Source organism: Sphaerodactylus townsendi, linkage group LG03 (assembly GCF_021028975.2).
Source record: "Sphaerodactylus townsendi isolate TG3544 linkage group LG03, MPM_Stown_v2.3, whole genome shotgun sequence".
NCBI lineage: Eukaryota > Metazoa > Chordata > Lepidosauria > Squamata > Sphaerodactylidae > Sphaerodactylus > Sphaerodactylus townsendi.
Genome location: NC_059427.1, coordinates 125,535,089 through 125,555,099, shown reverse-complemented (window position 1 = coordinate 125,555,099; position 20,011 = coordinate 125,535,089). Strand labels below are relative to the sequence as shown.

The 20,011-nt window shown below is 44.7% G+C and overlaps 2 protein-coding genes and 1 long non-coding RNA gene across 4 annotated transcripts; all 3 read right to left on the bottom strand.

Moving 5' to 3' along the window:
• Positions 1–976: 976 nt before the first annotated feature.
• Positions 977–7,908, bottom strand: TMEM235 (transmembrane protein 235). Of its 2 annotated transcripts, XM_048487867.1 has the most exons (4): positions 7,406–7,908; positions 5,674–5,754; positions 4,916–5,053; positions 977–1,691 (listed from the first exon to the last, which is right to left on the bottom strand). In XM_048487867.1, exons 1-4 carry the CDS (start codon positions 7,617–7,619, stop codon positions 1,459–1,461), a joined length of 666 nt encoding a protein of 221 aa, XP_048343824.1. In that variant the 5' UTR covers positions 7,620–7,908; the 3' UTR covers positions 977–1,458. The 2 variants fall into 2 exon arrangements, with proteins under 2 accessions (XP_048343824.1, XP_048343826.1); XM_048487869.1 differs by lacking the exon at positions 5,674–5,754.
• A 4,968-nt stretch (positions 7,909–12,876) lies between these two features.
• On the bottom strand, positions 12,877–13,504 carry LOC125429129. Its single transcript, XR_007243953.1, has 2 exons — positions 13,409–13,504; positions 12,877–13,006 (listed from the first exon to the last, which is right to left on the bottom strand). It is a non-coding gene; the product is annotated as an uncharacterized LOC125429129 (long non-coding RNA).
• Positions 13,505–14,558: 1,054 nt separating this feature from the next.
• BIRC5 (baculoviral IAP repeat containing 5) lies at positions 14,559–19,167 on the bottom strand. The gene is made up of 4 exons (XM_048487223.1): positions 19,025–19,167; positions 17,624–17,733; positions 15,476–15,593; positions 14,559–14,820 (listed from the first exon to the last, which is right to left on the bottom strand). The coding sequence occupies exons 1-4, from the start codon at positions 19,130–19,132 to the stop codon at positions 14,737–14,739; spliced, it is 420 nt and encodes a 139-aa protein (XP_048343180.1). The 5' UTR covers positions 19,133–19,167; the 3' UTR covers positions 14,559–14,736.
• Positions 19,168–20,011: the final 844 nt, after the last annotated feature.

Genomic DNA, 20,011 nt, shown 5'->3' with positions numbered 1-20,011 from the left:
CCACCCCACCCAGTGTTTTTGAAACTTGCTAAATGAGTGAGGTTTTTTTAAAACACCGATTTGCACCCGGTGCCAAGCAAACAGCACCAGATGGGAGGCACCACTTGTAAGCGCATCCTTTTTTTTAAAAAAAAAGATTGCCTTGTCTCTCTGTGCAACTCCGCAGGGACGAGGAGACACTCTACAACACAGGTATCAAACTAGCAGCCCTCCAGATATTATGGACTACAGTTCCCATCATCCCCTGACAGCATGGCTAATTGCTCATGCTGTCAGGGGATGATGGGAATTGTAGTCCATAACATCTGGAGGGCCGTGAGTTTTGACACCTATGCTCTACAAGCAAGATACCGCTCTACTGCTGTCCTATGAGCATGTCTGAGGATTGCTGAGTTTGCTGTGACTAAGAGACATTACACCACTCCAGTGGTTGCATAGTAGTTGTATTGTGTCTGGAGGAATTCAATTTTGACAGCACAAATGGGGCATACATGCTCTGCATCACTCAGTTCATGAGAACATCTGGAAGCAGCAGCATCAGGCAGCTTTGGGGAAGGAGTATGGGGCCCACAAGAGCCAACAGGCTGGATTTGTTTCCTGCTGCCCGCTGTTTGCAGCCCTCTACAAACACTTTTGAAATGCTGCAAACCAGAGTGCTGCATTCAGTATCTGTATTAGCTCTGGGAAAACTAAGTTATTAGCTAGGATGGCCAATTAGAACCTCCATGGTTGGAGGTAGTATACATGTAAATATCAGTTGCTAAAAAGGATAGCAGCAGCAGCAGGGGAGTGTTCCTGCCTCTGTGCCCTGCTGTGGGCTTTCTGATTGGGTAGTGCGGGAGACAGGCAAGATGGACTCAGATGTCCTGTTCTTGGTGTGGTCCGGCAGGGTTTTCTTTCAATCTGACGCACCCTTCCCAGTTCCTGTAGCACTGTACTCTTGTTTTGCCAATATATTTGCCAATGAAACAGCAAGTCTTACCAGAGCCCTTTATTTAAAGATAAAATATAAATAAAATAAATAAGAGTTCCAGGTTCAACAAGGAGGACAGACACAAGGGCAAGCTTGGTGGAGAATGACTATTAAATGCATATATCAAGCAGAGCAAAAGGGCCATGGCTGCTGCCGCAGATTGGGGGGGGGGGGGTTGCGCAGCACTGATCTCTTGCTTTCCTTAGCTCCACCCACATGTCAATAATCAAGTAAGGGAACTCCCTGCAATATTCCACTGGACATGCTGCATCAACAGGGGTTCTCCCACCCACCCACCCACCCACCCAGTTCATCATGTCCACAGCAAGAGCCTGCTACTCTGCAGCCGCCTCCCCTTGTTCGGAAGCTCTACATGTACATTGCAGTTCCATCAGAATGTGCCACAAGGGAAGTACCAGTGAAGGACCGGATGGTGTCAAAGCCCTGGCAATGCTGCACTTCCGCCATCTCTCTCTCTGCAAGGATCAGATGGCCACTGAAAACGATTCTGGGGTCAAGGTGAGTCCCCAGGCAGCCAGGAGAAAGAGGATGCCAGCCAATGCTTCTGTGCCAAAGGACAGCCAAGCGAGCGCCAAGGACCAGCCAAAGGCAATGAGGACATGCTCAAAGCGCTGCCGGTCAAACATCTGCACTGTCTCTGTGAACGCAGCCCTGGAGTAGCAAATGTAGACGGTGGTCCCTACCAGTGTCAGCAGAGCTAAGCAGGGAGAAAAAGGGGAAGTATTAGTAGAGCAACAGGTTCAGCAGCAGACAGCCATTTCAACCAATGACCATAAAAAACTTCCCTGATTAGAAACAAGGTAGTCCACAATTGTCTCTTCCCAACTGTTTCATCACAACAGCCCTGTAAGCAGGTTAGGCTAAGAGAGAAAGAGTGGTTCAAGTACATCCCAGAACATGGGCCTGCCCAATCACAGTCCAATAATACCTGTTACACCACACTGGCTATCTGTCCAATTAGCAGAATATGGGGACAAATGCACTGGGAAGGCTGCCCTCCTCATATGAGTTTTCATTCAGATTATTGCTTTTGGAAGAAACAGCTTGGCCAAGATGTATCTTTGGTGTGATCAACAAGCCCATAATTGTCGGGATTCTTCAGCGAACTGGTTTCATTTTCATCTCCGTTTTGCAGCAAACTGCAAGCCCCTCAGAGAACAACGCTTTGCTCATCTGTTTCTTTCCATGAGGAGAAAGATTTGTAGCTGCTGTAATTGCAACCAGGACATATATAACTGACCCAGACACATGGGAGGCAATGTCAGTTAGCGAGCGGGGTGATCTCACTGCATTGCCTGAGGCAGGAAAGACCCTGATTCACCAGCTCTCCAGACTGGCTCACCTGTTGCCAAGTTTGCGTCCAGCATTAATTAACTGCTAAAAGCACAACTGGCCCCTATGAATCCAAACAGACTGTTGGCTGGCTGTGTGACACAGTGTTATAAGTTTGACCAAAATGCACATAGACCAGCTACATAAATCTGAAACGACAGGGCACCAAAAACAAAACAAAACACCAGTGTTAATGTAGAAGTGTTCAAGGACTAAAACAACTTGACTGGGTTTAATAAAAATACACCCTATACATCTTGGAAGCTGCCCCACCCCCACATCTTCCTAAATGCCTATTCCCCAGCCTCATAAAGGCAGGGATGAGCAACCATTTTGTAATTTAATAAATGGCATCAAAATTCAGAGCACAAGATTTTTCAAAAGAGAGCCACTATAAGAAAGCCCGTTTGTGCAACTGAAATTATACAACTTAACATTACCGATCACAGACATGGTGCCTGCAACTAGTTGTTGCGAGTCCTTCATTAGGAAGGTCTTACAATAAATAACAAATATATCCAGGAGAACGCTGCACAATTGCTTTAGTGCAACTGGCATAGATCTGTTGGTGATTTGCTCTTGGATTACTGGGAGTCATTTACCTCTGTCATTTCCAGATTTGCCTCTACAGCCACAAGTTGTAGAACCCTGACCTGAGGTCATGGTTAGCCACTAGTTTTATTGAAGGCTCACTTTGTCAAGGGTGTGTGTGTGTGTGTGTGTGTGTGTGTGCGCGCGTGAAGGACAAAGGTCCCATTTCCAAGCCTCAAAGTGACCTGCTTCTGAACTCAATTGCTACAGAACACAGAAGCTGAGGCTGTTACAGTAAATATCGGTTCCTGCACACTATGAGTTGTAGACTTAGGTCCCTAGAATCCCACTAAAGATAAAATATTGTGGAATGAAGTAAATCACAGATGATCTGGAGGACAGTAGTCAGCGACTGTACCACTGATCCACTCTGATCAAAGGTTGGAAGGTCACGGGTGAAGACACAGACTTTTAAATGCTGATTGCTTTACAGGGTGAACCGGTTGTTCAGAGTTTCTTGTTTCCTTTACCCATCGGATTCCTAGGAAGCCTGCAGAAGACTTGAGTGGTCAAGCTCCAGAAAAGTTCCTGGCTGCTCAAATGAAATGAACTCGTGGAACACTGATGAGATCTGGGCCAAAGGGGGTCCTGCCAACCATAGCCCCCACACCTCCATTTTTTCGGCTTAGAAGATAGCTCCCATTTACCATTTCTCAGTATTCGTTTAGCAGGCTATGTTTGCTAATGTTTTCCTTTTTTCAACTTAGATGGTTAACTCTCTGAGCCTCGACAGTGTCATATATTCTATAGAATGCCTATTATACTAATGATACTAAATTGGTTATCATATAGGACAACCCTGATGGAATAATTCCACTTCAAATTCCAGATGGTGAAATGTACTTTAAAAACTTGCAAGTCACTATAGTGGTATAGTGGTTAAGAGCAGATGGACTCTAATCTGGTGAACCAGATGTGTTTCCCCACTCCTACATTCCCGCTGGGTGACTTTGGGCTAGTCACAGTTCGTTCAGAACTCTCTCAGCCCCACCTACCTCACAAGGGGTCTGCTGTGGGGAGAGGAAGGGAAAGGAGCTTGTAAACCACTTTCAGCGGGAGAGAAAGGAGAGGTATAGGAGAGAAAGAGGGATATACCCTGTTTCCCCGAATATAAGACATCCCCGGAAAATAAGACGTAGTAGAGGTTTTGCTGAAGTACGAAATATAAGGCATCCCCCAAAAGTAAGACGTAGCAAAGTTTTTGTTTGGAAGGATGCCTGACGAACAGAGTACAGAAATAGAAGACATCCCCTGAAAATAAGACATAGTACATCTTTGGGAGCAAAAATTAATATAAGACACTGTCTTATATTCGGGGAAACACAGTAAATCCAAATTCTTATTCTTCTTCCTTTACATATTAGTTTTCCAAAAACAGGGTGTGTGGTTTTTTTTTTATGTGGAGGAGCATTCACATATGTAATCTCCCAGTCTGGAATGGTACATTCCCAACGGGACTGGCAATGCCACATATCTATTTCATTCAAACCACCTCTAAATGACGTCAGTGTGCAAAGACATGCCCTAGCCTGGCACGCTAGTTGTATCCTGTTGATATGGTTAACAAAAAACTGCCACCAGAACTTATTGAAGTCTTAGCAAGATCTCTCTGGCAACTGACACACTGTCTGTGAGGACCAGGCAGCACAAAGTTTCTGAATAGTATTTGTGCCACTGTGGCTCATCGCATTGAAGCCTCAACTAAGCAAAGAAACTGAAAGACTAGGAAGAGAACCGGTCAGGAGGTAGTAATGAGAACACAGTTCCCATGGCAATAAGAACACAAATAGCCATTGTCTGGCACCTTGACAGTTACTACTCTCTAGTCAACTGGCAGCTGCAACCTGGCACTAACAATAGGTTCTGCCAAATTCACTCTTAACAGCCAGATGTGAGCAAGAATTCAAAGACATTTTGTCCTGTGCAGCAAATCCTAGAAAGGCAAATCGGCTCCCACCACCACCAGTCAACCACCACTCTGATGATGGCATCACTCACCGCCCTGCAAGAAATAGCAGCCTGTGAATAGCAGAAACCGGGTGCTCCTGACCAGTGAACTGATGATTCCACAGATCCAGCCAAAGACAAGCAAGATGAGGCTGAGCGGCAGCAGAACCACAAAAGCCCTCTGCATGCCTGGTAGAGAGAGACAAAGGGATGAGGCATCAAATGCAAGCTTCTGGCTGTGTTTAGAAGGCTGGGTTATGCTGTCTTCAGGGTCACTGCGGTCCTATAATCCTGTCCCAAGACATTTAAGGAACAAATCCATTATTTCCACCCTCCAGAATGAAGACAAGAGTCAACTCCAACCTTATTCCGCATAAAGAAGATACCCATCAACCACACCTTCACTCCAACAACTGAATGAGGGCAGTCCAATGCTTTTTTGGAGCACACTATCTTCACTTCCTTAGTCTTCAGTTCTTAAAAGACCAATGTGATTGCCAGGTGTATCCTTTACTTAGGAGCACTTCTTGAGAAAGCCAGGCTTTGAACTGGACAGGACTCTGAAGCAACCCGGACAGGGCAATCTCCAAATTGCTAGGGGGTCCCAAGGTTATTTCACGTTCAGAATGGTTTAAATGTTCTCAACAGCTGCACTGGAGAACAAGGAACTAGGAATTGCAAAGAGGGAACCCACTTCAGCTTCCCAGCAAACGAGACCCATTTCAGAAGCTCCCCTTGCCCCCAGTGCATTATAGCCACACAATGAGGTTCCCTCCGCCCTTTTCAAGGCTTTTTTATTCCCTACTTACTGATAAGATATTGAAGTGATGATGGAACCTGCCAGCTTTCAGGGCCAAATGGGTCAATGAGAGGTATACAGGCATTCCGTCCTGAGGAGAAGACAGAGAAAGGTAAGGGCTCAACGAGGAAAATGCAACAAATACCCACAGTCTGGAGATTTACTGTGAGAAATGCTTGGGTGATGCCTCACCTTCAGTGGTTCTAATCCAGCTGGGATATTCTACAGCTCACACAGAAACATACACTGAGAGGAAGGGAGATACAGCTAACTAGATTAAAGAAGACAAAATTAGAATTGTTGGGTGGCGAACTACCTTTGGCATCCTTTTCTATTAAAGTGGTTCATTTATTTAGACATTTATATCCCTTTTTTTCACCCAAAGTAGATCCAAAAACCTCATTCTCTCTATTCGTGCATTTTAGGCTGACAACAACTTTGTGAAACAAAAGTGATGCTGGAGTTAACCAGGGAAAAGTTATTATGAGAAGGCAAGAAGAAGTAATCAGATGTCTACATCCCCTTACTTCTTAAGATGGCACATCAACAGCTCCCTATGAGGGATGACACGGCAGCTGATTTATCCTCTGCTGGTCCTGTACCATTTCATCCCCCATGCTTGAAAAGTCTCTGCCTCTTGACATGAAAAAGGGATGTATTGGCTGGTACAGAACCCCTTGAGAAGCCAAATGTGGCCAGCAGATCGCCCTCTGTGGGCTTACTGAGAAAGATCCCATCCCAGAGATTTTGGGGCAGTTATTGCCCTCCATACCACTCCTGAGGTGGTGAAACTTGCAGAGGGCATCTGTGAGCAGCAGCTATTCACAAGAGACAGAACGGTTTCCGGAACAAAGATGGGCTCTGCATTGGAGGACATCCACTGATTTAGTAAGCACACACACACACACCCATTTTAGTAAGAGGTAATTTCAACACAAGCCCAACAGGGAGGCTAAAAGATATGTTAGAAGGAAAGGGGGCTGGAGTGATGTTTGATGGTTGAAAAGATGGTTTGGCCCATTCTTTTTAAGCTACTGTGTGTGGGGAGAAGGGGGTGTCCACTGGAAGCATCTTACAGCCCTCCTACCAGTTACTGCAGTGAAGTCTTTATTCTGCCTTCTTACCACTGGGCTGCAACCCCTTTCTCTCCTCTCCTCAGCCCTCTCCAGCTTAATCCAATTCTGTCTGGGGTTCCTAAATCAGCATCCCTTCGTATTTCTGGCCCCTCTGTGCTCCTCCGTCACAAACCTCCTGGGGAACTTCTGAGGATGCCCAGCTGCCCTCACTAACTCCATCCCGGGAGACCATCAGAGGCACCCAGAGTCCGTCGTGCCTCCTACTGCAGTCAGACAACCAGCGTAGCTGGCGGCAGGTCCAGATTAGGTGGGCGACAGACCTCGGGCGGATCGCATGGTCGATGCAGACGGGGGGACTTTCCACTGAGGCACCCACAGGGAAAGAGAACCGCTGGACAAACGCAAAAGAGATCGTCGGGGACCACCGCAGCCCCCCCCCCCCCCCCCCCCAGGTAGCCAAAGGAATCTAGAGCCGGCGGGGTGCTCCCGCAAACCTTTAGGACGGCGCTTCTTGCAGCCCAGAGAGGCACACGCACCGCCAAACCCCGGCTGCGAGGGCAGCCCCTAGCTTTCCTCTGCCTACTGAGCGAACAGGTTCGAATCTCCTGCCCGGCGGCTAAGCAGAACCGCGCCAGGAGGCGCCTGCCTGCCTGCCTGCCCACCTACCTTCGCACAGGCGCCAGAGTCCGGAATGGGAACTTAGCTGCTCTGCCTCCCAAGCGCTGCCGTTGCGCCCCGCCGCCTCCACGCGGATCAAGTACCAGTAGTCGGTGCCGATGGCCGCAGCCAAGAGGCCGAAGCTGAGGATCCCGCTGAGCGCAGCGCCCAGGCAGAGCGCGCCCGGAGACGCCGCGCCCGCCCCACACCCACCGGGGCCCATCCCGGCGGCGGCGACGCTGCCCCGCCGAGAGCCCGCCGCTTGTTTTGCAGCTGGGCGCGCAGGAGTCAGGCACGTGGCGAGGATCCGCCCAGGGCGCCGCCCTCCTTCGGCCGGCGGGCCGGCCTTGCACCCGCGAGCGATCCCTCCGCACAACCCCTGCGGAGCCCGGTGGAGAGGCGGGAGTGGGCGGGAGCGCTGGGGGACAGGGGACCACCTCGAGCCCTCAGTCGCCGCAGTCCAAGCGACAGCCTCAAAGCACCGGACCCTGCTCCTGAGGAGTGTGCCTGTCGCGTCCCAGCCTTGCTCTGTGTGCGCGCGCGCCTCTCTTGTCCCCCAACATACAGTGTCAAGTTACAGCCGATTCATGGGGTTTCCAAAGCAATGGAAGTTCAGAGGTGCTTGTCTGTCTCTGCAGGCACTGAGAGAGTTCTGAGAGAACTGTGACTGCTCCAAAGTCATCCAGCAGGCTTCTTGTGGAGGAGTGGAGAATCCAACCCGCCCCTCCAGATTAGAATCTGCCACTCTGAACTCCTACACGACGCTGACTCTCTCTGCCAGCCTGGGAGGAAATGCTCCATTGGCCAGGCTGAGATGTCAGGGCAAGAACAGGAGAAACTTGCCATCCAATCCTGTCTATGCATTTACTCCTAAGTACATCCCATAAGAATAGAAGAACCTCCAGACTTAAGCAAGCAGCCTATTCCATCCTAATGGGACATCCCCCGCACCCTGGGATGTAATGGATTAATGCCAGAGATCCGTTCAACCACTACAAATAGTAACCGTGATTGGTGAATGTATCCCATATGAATTTGTCTAGTCTTCTTCTTAAGCTACCTAAACCAAGACTCATCACTACACCTGCCCGGTGGCTAAGCAGTGGCATGGGGAGGGGCGGGGAATGGTGCCCGGGGCAAAATGTCTGATGAAGTTGGGCAGCAGTCTTACAAGAAAGAGTGGGTAGGAATCTCTAAAGAACATGTCAAGATTTTTATTCCGCAACCCTGCAGTGCAAGTCCCAGGAAGACATTCTCAGACTGTGCTATTGCTTTAATCATGCACATGGGTTCCCTACAGCCAATCTGGGCCAATCCCAATCCCAAATCCATCATCCCACTTCTTCCTTGCTTTGAGTCCATGTGACAGCACACTGAAGGATTCAAAAGGTTTCATTTTTAAAGGGAGAAATGCTATGGCTTAGGTCTGCTCAAAAGGGAAGCCCAGAGGTAAGGGAGGTCGTGGAGATGTGAAATGTTGCTAGACAGCAGGTTAAAACTCAGGACCTCCAAAGTAGCACTTCAGAACTCTTTGTTGCACATGAAAGGTTACCCAGACAGCTGACAATACTGGATGTAATAACCATAGCAGGAGGAAAAATTTCAATTTAGGCTGCTAGACCTTGGAGATGGTTGAAGGCAAGCTGACCGGATACGAAAATTTGGGCTCCTCTTTACCTGAAATAGAACCAATCTAGTGCCATTAAGTATTTTTAAAGGACTGCAGAACAGCTTCAAACAAACCTCAAGACAGCATTTGTTTTAGGAGTGAGTCATCCTGAAATGATGAAAAGGTAACTAGACAGGCTAATCTGCATAGAGACAAGATAGGATTTGACAGTGAGATTATGGCAGGAGACCACAGGTCACAGGGAGAAAACTTGCATGACTAAGGCTATTGGATACGGAAACCAACTGGTACAGTCACTTTCATGTAAATGCTAGAAGCATCTCGGCCAAGACAGGGGGGCTTACTGTGTAGTTCAGAAAGCTAAGGGAGCAGGGAAAGTCAAAGGGGTATGACGGGGGTCTCCAACCTTTTGGAGCCTGCAGGCACACATGGAGTTCTGACATGGCCTGGTGGGCGATAGAGTGTTTTGCTGATGGACATTAGCTATGAGGGTTTCTGAAAAGGATTCAGCAAACTCATGGATAGTTAAATGGGACCTCTGTGTTCTAGGCAATATGCACCTGATTGGCAACAACATAGGAAGGAACTGGCCTCAGTTGTGGGCTTTCCGAGATGCCTTGCCAGCTAGACTACCTGGACCACTGTTTTGAGTCAGCAAGCCTCTTGTTATATTCTTGAAGAAAGGCACGCTGCACGAGCTTAAAGACACTCATTTATTCAATAAGTTCGAAACCGGAATCTTGTGATTAATGGCCTTCCAAGGAAAAGCCTGCGGGAAAATTCAAATCATACAGTCCCTACCAATTTACCCATGGCAGAGGACTGCTGCCTCCTTTGAGACACAACATCTCCCGATACACATACTTATCAAACATTTCTAATTTCTTGCTGAAGAGACTCAGCACAGCTATGATCTGGGTTCATTCAACCTGCAACCCCTTGTTAGTTGTAGCTCCACACATCCACTACTGAGAGTGACATCCTGTTTATTCACTGCAATACAGGCCATGGTGGTACAGGAAGTTGACCTACGGAAAGGCCAATTGTAACAAAAAAAACCCCCACCCCCTGCTAAAGTTTGTTCAGCCATGTCTTCAGCCATGAACACGGATAGTCCTAGGTATTCTGATGCAAAATAGAACTATAACAGAAACCCTAAAACTTACTAAAGCTCAAGAGTGTCTAGAGTTTCTGGAATCTTGGGGCCCCAATAGATTCCATTAGAATGAGCCATTTATTTCCATTCCACATTGAACTATCCTGGCAGATGTAATCTCTTTTGGACAAATGACAATCCAATCTGGGCCGGACTACCTATTTGTCATGAAAGTTCAGATCCATCAGTGTTTGATGGGGGTGGAACTATATTGCGTATGCCTGTGACTGGTAAAAGTAGCTTCAGACGTCAGGGTCAGAGATTTGTATGGGATTGGAGAAATCAATTTGTCACTCTTAAAAAGGAGGATGGCTTAGGTCCAACTCTACTTAGCACAAATATCTGGACATTAGGGATTTCTATTGTCTTCAGTGGAAACTGGGCTCACAGGAGCTTGGGTTGGAGCTCACCACGCCTTCAATCTCTTAACATTAAATAATTGCATACTTTGAGGAACCTGCTCATCATAGGTAAAAAGTATTTGGTTAGTTCAACTGTATTGCTTTTCATCTGAATATCTGTGTTGTTGTTGTGTGTTTCTCTTTTTTGTTCTATCCTTTTCCCACCCATTTTTAATCCAGCTACCCTTTCCCTTTTCTTCTATTCCTCTGCTTTACAGTAAACCTTTTTATAAAGACATTCTTTTGGTTTCAGTCACAACAGTCTATTCCTCTGAGAACATTTTCTCTTAATCTCTTCCCCCCTGTGCTAGACTACATGATGCTACAATGTTGGTTATATTTTGTTATTGCTGTAGCATAGTCATGGAAGATTATTCTCTCAGCAGGTCAGTCTAGACATTCCCAGGAGGTCGTGAGTGGTGGCAGTTGGTTACCAGAGTACTGTCCGGGGAATCCTTGGTCTAAGAGAGTTTCTCAGTGAGAAAAGGCACCATTGCCCCCTTGCTACTGTAACAAGGACATTCTATTGGCTGCCCTTTAAGGGTACCCCGAAGTCCTCCTTTTAGGTCACCCCCCTCTGCCTCCGGCTATGCTGGTTCTGGCAAAAAGGACAACAGCTACTGTAGAACTTGGTGCTAGACAACCAAAATAGGATTTACTAAAAGTGCTTGTTGAAGAGCCGTTTCAACAAGAGCCTGTTATTTCTTCTGTTGGTGCATGCCAGTGATGGCGAACCTATGACACATCTATGACATTTTGGGTGATACACCAGCATTCACCAATACATGACAACTATCCTTCCTGTTTGAAGTATGAGTCATTTTTGTATAGATATCTCTTTATATAATACATAGCACCTCTCATGGTTGGACTATATATATATTTTTAATGAATTAATATATAAATAATTGTTTCCCTTTTGTTTGAGGTGGAGGGTGACACACCAGCAGAATCAAGCTAGGTTCGCCATCACTGGCTTATGTTCTAGGGGGCCAGTATGCCTTCACCACCAAATGAAAGCACAAAGTTAAATCTCATCTGGAAAATGCAGCAGCACTGCTAGTTCATTGCCAGCTCTCAACAGAAAGTGCTTACAATCCCCCAGACAGGCTAACAGACAGAAATGTCTAGTTTATCCTGTCATCTCTGGAAGAAAGATTTGGTGACCTCTCAGTCAACTTTCACAATGTGATTAGGTGCCTGCAGTTGACACGGTTGCTGTGCAAGAACACCTCCCCATTCAGCAATAAGAAAATTAGTTCCTACCAGATATGATCATAGCAGTGAATGGTCACCAATTCTAGTCTTGATTCATACCATCATTCCTTTCAAAAAGACACTTGGGAAGAAGTGGCAGAACTTGGGACCAGTTATGCAATACTCCCTCCTTAGGCAGAAACTCTGGCCAGACTCCCCTTTTCCTAAAGCTATTTCACACAAATACAACTCCTGCATCCCTCTCAACTATGTAATTCCTATGGATGTTAATAGGATGAAACATTTACTTGGAAGTAACTTCATGTTGACAAGTAGTTACTTGTTTAATACACTGCCAATACCATAGCTCTTTCTCAAATGACACATTACTATGCTCCAAACAGAGTAACCTGGAATGGCAGGAAGACACTGTATTTTGGTATTTGACTACACGTTCACATTACTCAGCTTGTTCATGTTCTGGCTACACACTGCAAATAGTTGTCTCCATTGAATGTGATAGAATAGTACTTCTGCTTAGACCTCAGCACTCAGTCACAGAGGAAACACTAGGAAGGTTATCCTTGAGGAACCCAAGAGTTGCCTTGCTGAAGGGCTACACACCACGGCTCAGTGGTAGAACACCCGCTTTGGATTCAGAGTCGCAGGCAGGTTCAATCCCCAAAATGATTGGGTCACAGGTGATGTGAGAGGCCTCTGCCTGGAGAACAGCTACTAGACAGTTACTAACCTTGTTAGACCAATAATCTCACTCAGTAAGGGGCAGTTTTCTATGTTTGTTCTAAGAATTTATCAATGGCCAGTCAGAACTGAAAGAATACAAAAGGGTATTGAACTAGCTCAAAAATGTGATCCAAATGTATATGTAGAGTTGATGCTTTGGGGAAACCCTGACATTAAAAAACTGCAGGTAAATCTTTCATCTGGCTAAACCCAGAATCATATGACATACATACATCGTATGATCAGTTGGATCACAACACTGCTGTATGCTTATTTAAAAGCGCATCATGACACTGCAATCAAAGAACTATGACCTAGTTGAAAACGGAATGGAATTTGCAAATGCAGAAAATAATGCAAGAATTATTGTATATTCAACTTCTTCAGATTACAATATAAAAACATATTCTTCTCCATTATTAGGTGCTTCACAAACTCTTTAAAATGGCACTTTCAGGCTCAGCTGCTTACATCTCCAGCACCTAAAAGCCAATTTGACACATGTTATGGATGAGACCAATTATCATATAATTTTTGGCAAGAGGTGAAGACAAATTAATCTTATGCTATTCACTGGAAACTAATCCATTTACCTCACTATTGACATATTAGCATTCTTTTTTAGAATTTCCTAGAAAGAGAAGACTGTGTGTTATAGAGGCAGCTACTGCCAAAGCAGTTTTATCCCCAGTGGCCAAAGCAATTATATCCCCAGAAAGCCCCACCTACTTCCTGAACATATTTGATGAATACCAGGAACAGTGTCCTTGGGTGCCATGGTGCCCATAAGCACAATGTTGGGGACTTCTGGCATAGTGGATAAAGTGTCAGACTAGCAGTTGGTAGACCAAGGCTGAAATCTCTACTCTGGAATGGAAACTCACTGTATGATCCTGAGCCAGACTCGCGGTCTCTCTTAACATAATCTACCTCGCTGGGTGGTGGTCATAAGGATACATTGGAAATTGATGTTGGATTCTTCTTTGGGTCCACTGGAGGAAAAGTTCTGTGTGAATAAAAATAAGAACTAGGCACAAGCTCCATTGGAAGTTATAGTGCAAACACCATCTTCCTACAAAATGTTGTCATTGCTCAACACCCAACTATTGGTCCTCGTGGTAAGAAAGGCTTTCTGCACTGCAAGAAATAGGTTACTCAGGTCTCCAGCAAGGTTTCTCTCCCTTCTGCTCCCCACTTCTTTCTGTGTATCAATACCAGCAGCAAACTGGTATCCAGAGGTTCTGACCAGCCCAAGAATTCACACAGGACAAGCAGGAAATGTTTTCAACTCATTTTAAGGGGGAAAAAAGATCACTAATTAATCAGTTTTCAAAAAACCCAGGTTGATAAAAATAAAGTGGCCTGAAAACCTTTTGGGAGAGAAGGCTGTGCAAACTTCCCCCCAAAACATCTAAATAACATCCTCAAGATGCTATAATTATGCTGTGCGGAAATCACCATAGATATCCCATTTATACAATGCAGCTCCCTGGCTTGTTATCTTAGGGTATCAGAGCACTGTTCCACCTCGGGACTGGGAACTCATTGCTAGGTACTTTGGGTAGAAGGAGGTAACTGCTCAAACGAGGCTTCTGACTTGCCACCTCACCTCAAGTTGAGGAGTGGTCAACTTAAAACAGCAGCAGGGAGAAGGCCTGGCCTCTTAAAAGACAGGAAGTTTGCATGAGAGAACACAAACAATTTGCTGCATTCTCTTTAAAAGGACCAGATGAGGAAGCACCGCACCACCAATGTCAGAGAGTACAGGATGGGAACTGGCAAAAGAAGCCCAGCCTGGGTGGCAACAAATCCCTTCCCTTTTGATTTAAGGCTATGAGGGGAGCAAGCCAATCAGAGGATGCAGTCAGAGGGCTGAGAGGGGATTATGGCTACTGGTGTGCCCCACCCCCCAACACCCACTGGGACGAAAAGAAACTTGCAGACCTCTTTATTCAGCCTGTAGGGCAGAGGTGTCCAACTCTGGTGCTTCAAATGTTCATGGACTACAATTTCCCATCAGGACCAAGTACAATATTTGAAGAGAATAATATTTATTAAAAAAACAAGGCGGTATCCACAGAGAAGAGAAACAGGAAGCTCTTAACATTTGGGCAGAAATTCAGCCACATAACTATTTACCATCTGCTCACAGCCAGTTAGTAAGCAGCACTTCAACAACCCATAAGCCCACAATGTCCAAGAGTGCAGAGTTTTATTTAAGAAGTCGGTTGATTTCCGAGCGCACATTTGATACATACTTCCCAAAGTCATTTGCTTTCTGCATGACGAGCTTTTTCTAAGAAAGACAAGAGGGAAAAAATCCTGTTAAAATAAGGCATTTCCAGTTCTAGGGGAAAAAACTGTAGAGGGTTTTACTGTGGAAAGGATGGGTATGACAATTCACTCAAAGCAGCAAAGAACTGGCAAACGATATGATATCGTGATATCAGGCAAGATACAAAGAAGAAATTGGCTTAGTTACAACACAGTGACGAAAACATCGCTTGCAAATTAGGCAGAAGGGTCTATGATCATGAGACAATGTGTTACATGGCTCAGGGCCAGGGTATCTGAAAGACTATCTATCTTCTCCCATATGGTCCTGCTTGGGAACTAAAATCACTGTTTCATTAAAGAAGCTCATTTGATGGACACACAAGAGAAGCCCTTTTCAGTAATAGCCTTATGGTTATGGAAGGAGCCCCCAGGGAGGTGCCCCCTCACCCCATCATTCTTGATGTCAAGGAGGCAGCCGAAGACAGTTTATGGCGTTTGATTAGTTTTTCTTCCTATTACCATTTTCAATTTTTTTTAAACTAGTGATTTTAAGTATTTTATTATTTACATTGTAAGCCATGATGAGTTCTTATAAAAAGTAGAAAGATGGCTAATCAATGTTTTAAACAACTATTAATTTTAGTTTCAAAAGGTCAGGGACATGACATCCATACCGTATAGTTCTTCATTCTCTCCCTCTGCAGTTTTAAGAACTCGTGCATTTTCAAGTCGGCCACATCCTTCTGGAGAGCAAGAAATACACAGCTGGGGGAGTGTTTTCGGTGCTCTTCCCTAAAAATTAAGAGGATAAACAATATTAGAGCAATGGGCATGCAAAGGTTAAGAAGCCCTGCCAAGAAGTGACCTCCTGTACTGTTTCATTATACTGTTGTTCTAATCTCTTTGTAAAAAGGCCTTCCTGAACATTTTTGCCTTGGGCATTCTGCAAGCATGGGAGCCTTCCAGAGGATATGCACACAGCAGTCGCTGTCACTGCGTCAGTTAGGGAAAGTCTGTTAAGCCTCGCAGTCAAGATTGATCCATTTAATACGACTGGCTGTGCAGTTCTGTGCATTAATGTCTTACTGGACCATCTTAAAGTAAAGAACTTCTCATCATATTTAAGCAATGGAAGAAACTTAAAGTTGGATTAAGAACTGGGCCTGTGCCAAAACTGATATTTGTGTATAATTAATTCCCACCTGATTTCCATCCACTGAAATAGTTCCTGATCCCATCTAGTTTCTTCGATAAATGTTACTTTTGTTTGTTGAATTTGCCTCAGTGGTGCCTTGAATAGGGTTTTTTTTCCATAGGGGGAAAAAAGCTCTTTTCACCTTTCTGGAGTTTGCAAGGCTGAGCAAGCCAGCATAAAACACCTCATACGCTACCATCAAAACAGCTCAGTCACTGCAAAAGCAGGGAAACCTGCCCAGAATAGTTCGGAAGCTGCCTGAGCCTGCCACAAATAGTTAGAAGGGTGAAGGGTCAGCAACAATGAGACAATGTTAGTTGGAGGGGAAAGTTCCAGGAGGCTATGCATAGAATTGCCCCTCCCCCACAGTGATGAGAATAACTATTTTGCTTGTACATTGCTATGCCCAAAGAGACACCATTTTGTTTTTTGTTTTGTAAATTTTATTTTAAAAAATCTTGTCTCTCATGTTTTTCACATAGCTTAGTTGCAGGTGCTTCTAGATAGAGATAAGCTGTACCATCACAAAGGTCAGATTCCTCATTGTGAACATGGAGTTATCTCCAGTTATTTTGAGCTGGATTCAACTGATCAACAAAAGCCCTAATTGAAAGTTTCAAAGGGATGGGTAATTTGCTTATCTTCCAGAGAGTTCTCACTAACTTGATACCTAATTGATTAATTGGTAATTATTTGGTGTGGCCAGCTTTTGTCATAAATTAATCCCATTAGAGTTAGCAGATATTTTTTTCTTTATCTTTGGTCTTTTTTTGCCTCTACTTTCCTTGAAGAACTTTGCCTAAGCACTATGGATTTCTATTATGGTTTTAGCCAGTATTTCTTTTAGTACATAAGTGTACTTTATTGTTTCGTTGTGAGTCTGTATGATTTTATATTCACTGCCTATTTTTAAAGCTGTTATTTTGCAACCTTTCATTTAAATAAAAATTATAACAATTCTGATTTGTGCTGTTGAGTACTGGTTCAGAACACGGGGCTTGGCATTGCTACCACCCCAAAGCCCCGGAAAGGTCTTTGACCCCCCCCCCCATCTTTCCACCATCAATATAGCCTTTAACACCTTGATTTACCATGGAACTGGATTACTTAAAGAGGACGGAGAAAAGGTGGATTGGACACAATGAGTTATAAAGTTGACTGGAAGGCCTGTGAGGCAAGCATTACAGCAGCAAATAAATCTTATTTCTCCACTACTGTAGCAGCTAGTTCATAACTGGCTCATTGGTAGTCCGACACCTGCCAACTCTTAAGTCTTTAAATTCTCAGAATCTGATAAGTTGTGACACTTTTACCAAGTTGTTTTGCTGATCAACTTTTTCAAATACATTCAGATTTGGATACCAGTTGTAATGCAGCTCAGGCAGCAGAAGTGTGTGGTGTACCATCTGGTCCATTTATGGATTATTTTCACTTGTTACCAGGAGTGATGTTGGCAGGATCCTGAGATCTGTGAAGGCCACCACTTGTATTCGGACTCCCTGTTAATTCTGGCTGCAAAAATCTTGTAGAGCTCACATCAATCATTGACTTTCAACAACATCAACGTACTTCATCCTAAGCACTAGATCTCGGCTAGCAAACAAGAATCTGATTGCAAGATACTCACATAGGGTCGTCATCAGGCTCCCATCCCTCTAATTCTTTAAAACAGAAGAAGCACTGCACCACATCGGGGGCATTGTCACCAGGACAGTGAATGAATCCAGCTTTTGCCATCTGGGTTGGGAAATGAACACATGAAGCAGCTTTGTACTGAATCAGACCATCAGTTCCACCCAGGTCGGTCTTGTCTACTTTGACTGACAATGGCTCTTCAGCATCACAAGCGATGGTCTTCCACATCACCTACCAGCAGATCCTTTCAAATGCAGTTTCATTTATTTATTTATTTATTTATATCTCACTTTTCTCCCCCATTTGGATTTAAAACAGGTTAGAACATCATTCTCCCCTCCAGTTTCTCACAGCAACCCTGTAAGATAGGCCAGGCTGAGGGTTTATGATGGGCCCAAGATCTGCTAGCAAGCTGCTATGGTAGATGTGAGGATTTAAACCTTGGCCATTCAAGGTCCTAATGCATCACTCTATTGACTACACTGTATTGGATCTCAATGGCAATGCCAGAAATTGCATGGCAAAAACTTGTCTACCACTGATCCAAGGCCTTTCCCCAAAGAGAATTATTCAACAAGGACATGGTACATATCCTAAGTTTCGTAGCAGGAAGCACAGGAGAGATTGCTTAACTGCACGTTCCCATGGCCCAGAGTTTCTTATGTACTGAAGCAATATATCTCTCAATCACATACACTTATCAAATCCCATTCATTCATTACTACTTGGCACTGGCCTTCTGTGGAATTACAGTTAAGAAAATAATACATAAACATTTATGGATTCACCAGAATAATCAAAACATCCATTTTCAAAATGATAAGAAACACCTATGTGAGAACTGACATAAAATATTTAAGATAGCATTACAGCAAAAATAACATAAAACCATTTGTCAGCAAGTTCTCCCCAACTGGCAGAACTTTGGCTTTCCAACCTCCTGGTTTGCCGCAGTGGTGGGAAACTAACCTATAAATACACCAGCCCTGCAAGATAGGCTTAGTATCAATGTGGGTAGAGTAATACTGGTTCTTGCAATTTGGTAAGCACTAAAGAGCTCAAAAATGTTTCTTAAGATTTATTTGTCTTAGAAGAGAGTGCAACACAAGAACAGGAAGCACAGTCAACAAACCAAAACAAAAACCCAATTAGTCCCCACTTGGCGGCTAACTGGATATTCTTTCCACGTAGCTGGCTATCAACTGGTTCTCTGGGCCACACTTCTGGCTGTGCCAGTCTGCAGCATCTTCACCTCCCGCTCAATAAAATCCCAGTTTAGCCACTGTTTTCTTATTAGAGTTCAAAGCCTTCCCACTTTGGTTTGCCTTTCAAAGGAGAGCCTGCAAGAAGTGGAACATGCAGCAGAGCATCCTCTTGGTTGCACCCTTCTAACCTGCTCCGGAGTACAAAGGCAGCCGTCGTTGAAAGGCCATTGTGCGAAAGTATCCACACGATACTCTGCAAGGAACAGCTTCGCCCACCCAGGCGCCTGAGCAGCCATAACGAACACAGCCGTGTTTAAACGACAGCGGGAAATATGAGACAGACCCGCAGAGCATCTTGGGTTATACTGCGCCAAAGGATTTCTGGGAGTTGTAGTCTCTACAGTAAGCTCGCGGGCGAGTGGCTTGTTCTCCCGAAATCTTAGCTAGTTTCCTAATGAATGCTATTTCAGTAGATTTTTTTTTCATTAACTGTGACTTTTCAGATCAGCAGCAGTACTGGAAAACTAAAATGGTACCAAGCCTGCTTTGAATGCCACCATTTTTATATCAGATCAGATTTTTATATCAATCAGGGTTATTAGCTCTTCTTCAAAGCAGTACTTCAAAGTCATCTTCAAAGTACTTCAAAGTTTTACTCCTCAAAAGTTCATTTGCTCATTGAATAATCCTGTTCTAATGTGTATTTTTAAGGGAATCTACATACTTTCCATCTGGCCCATGTTCTCCTCTGTCCTTCAGAAAGCATTGCCCCTCTGTCCTTTGAGTACATCTTTTTAAAATGGTTGTAATGGCAGGGTAGTTTTTAAAAATATATTATTTGTCAGCATTTTGCTTCCTCCTCAAGTCGTTGCAATTTAAATCTCAGCATGAAGAATGGATTCATGTTATTTAATGCTCACATCTCAACTCTAAGAAGCCATGATGTTCACAGCTAGCTGTTTTGCATATTTGTACTGCTAAGGTATATTGTGAAGTGTCTGGTGTATAGTAAATAAACACAACACACAGCAGGCCCAGTGTGCACAATGGGGCGGGCCTTGAACAATTATCCTTGGGATGAAAACTGGGATGTTACAAAAAGTACCAATTTTCATCTGTAAAATGTTTCAGTTAATACCTTCCCTTCCCCGTCCCAGCCACACACAGACAGAAAT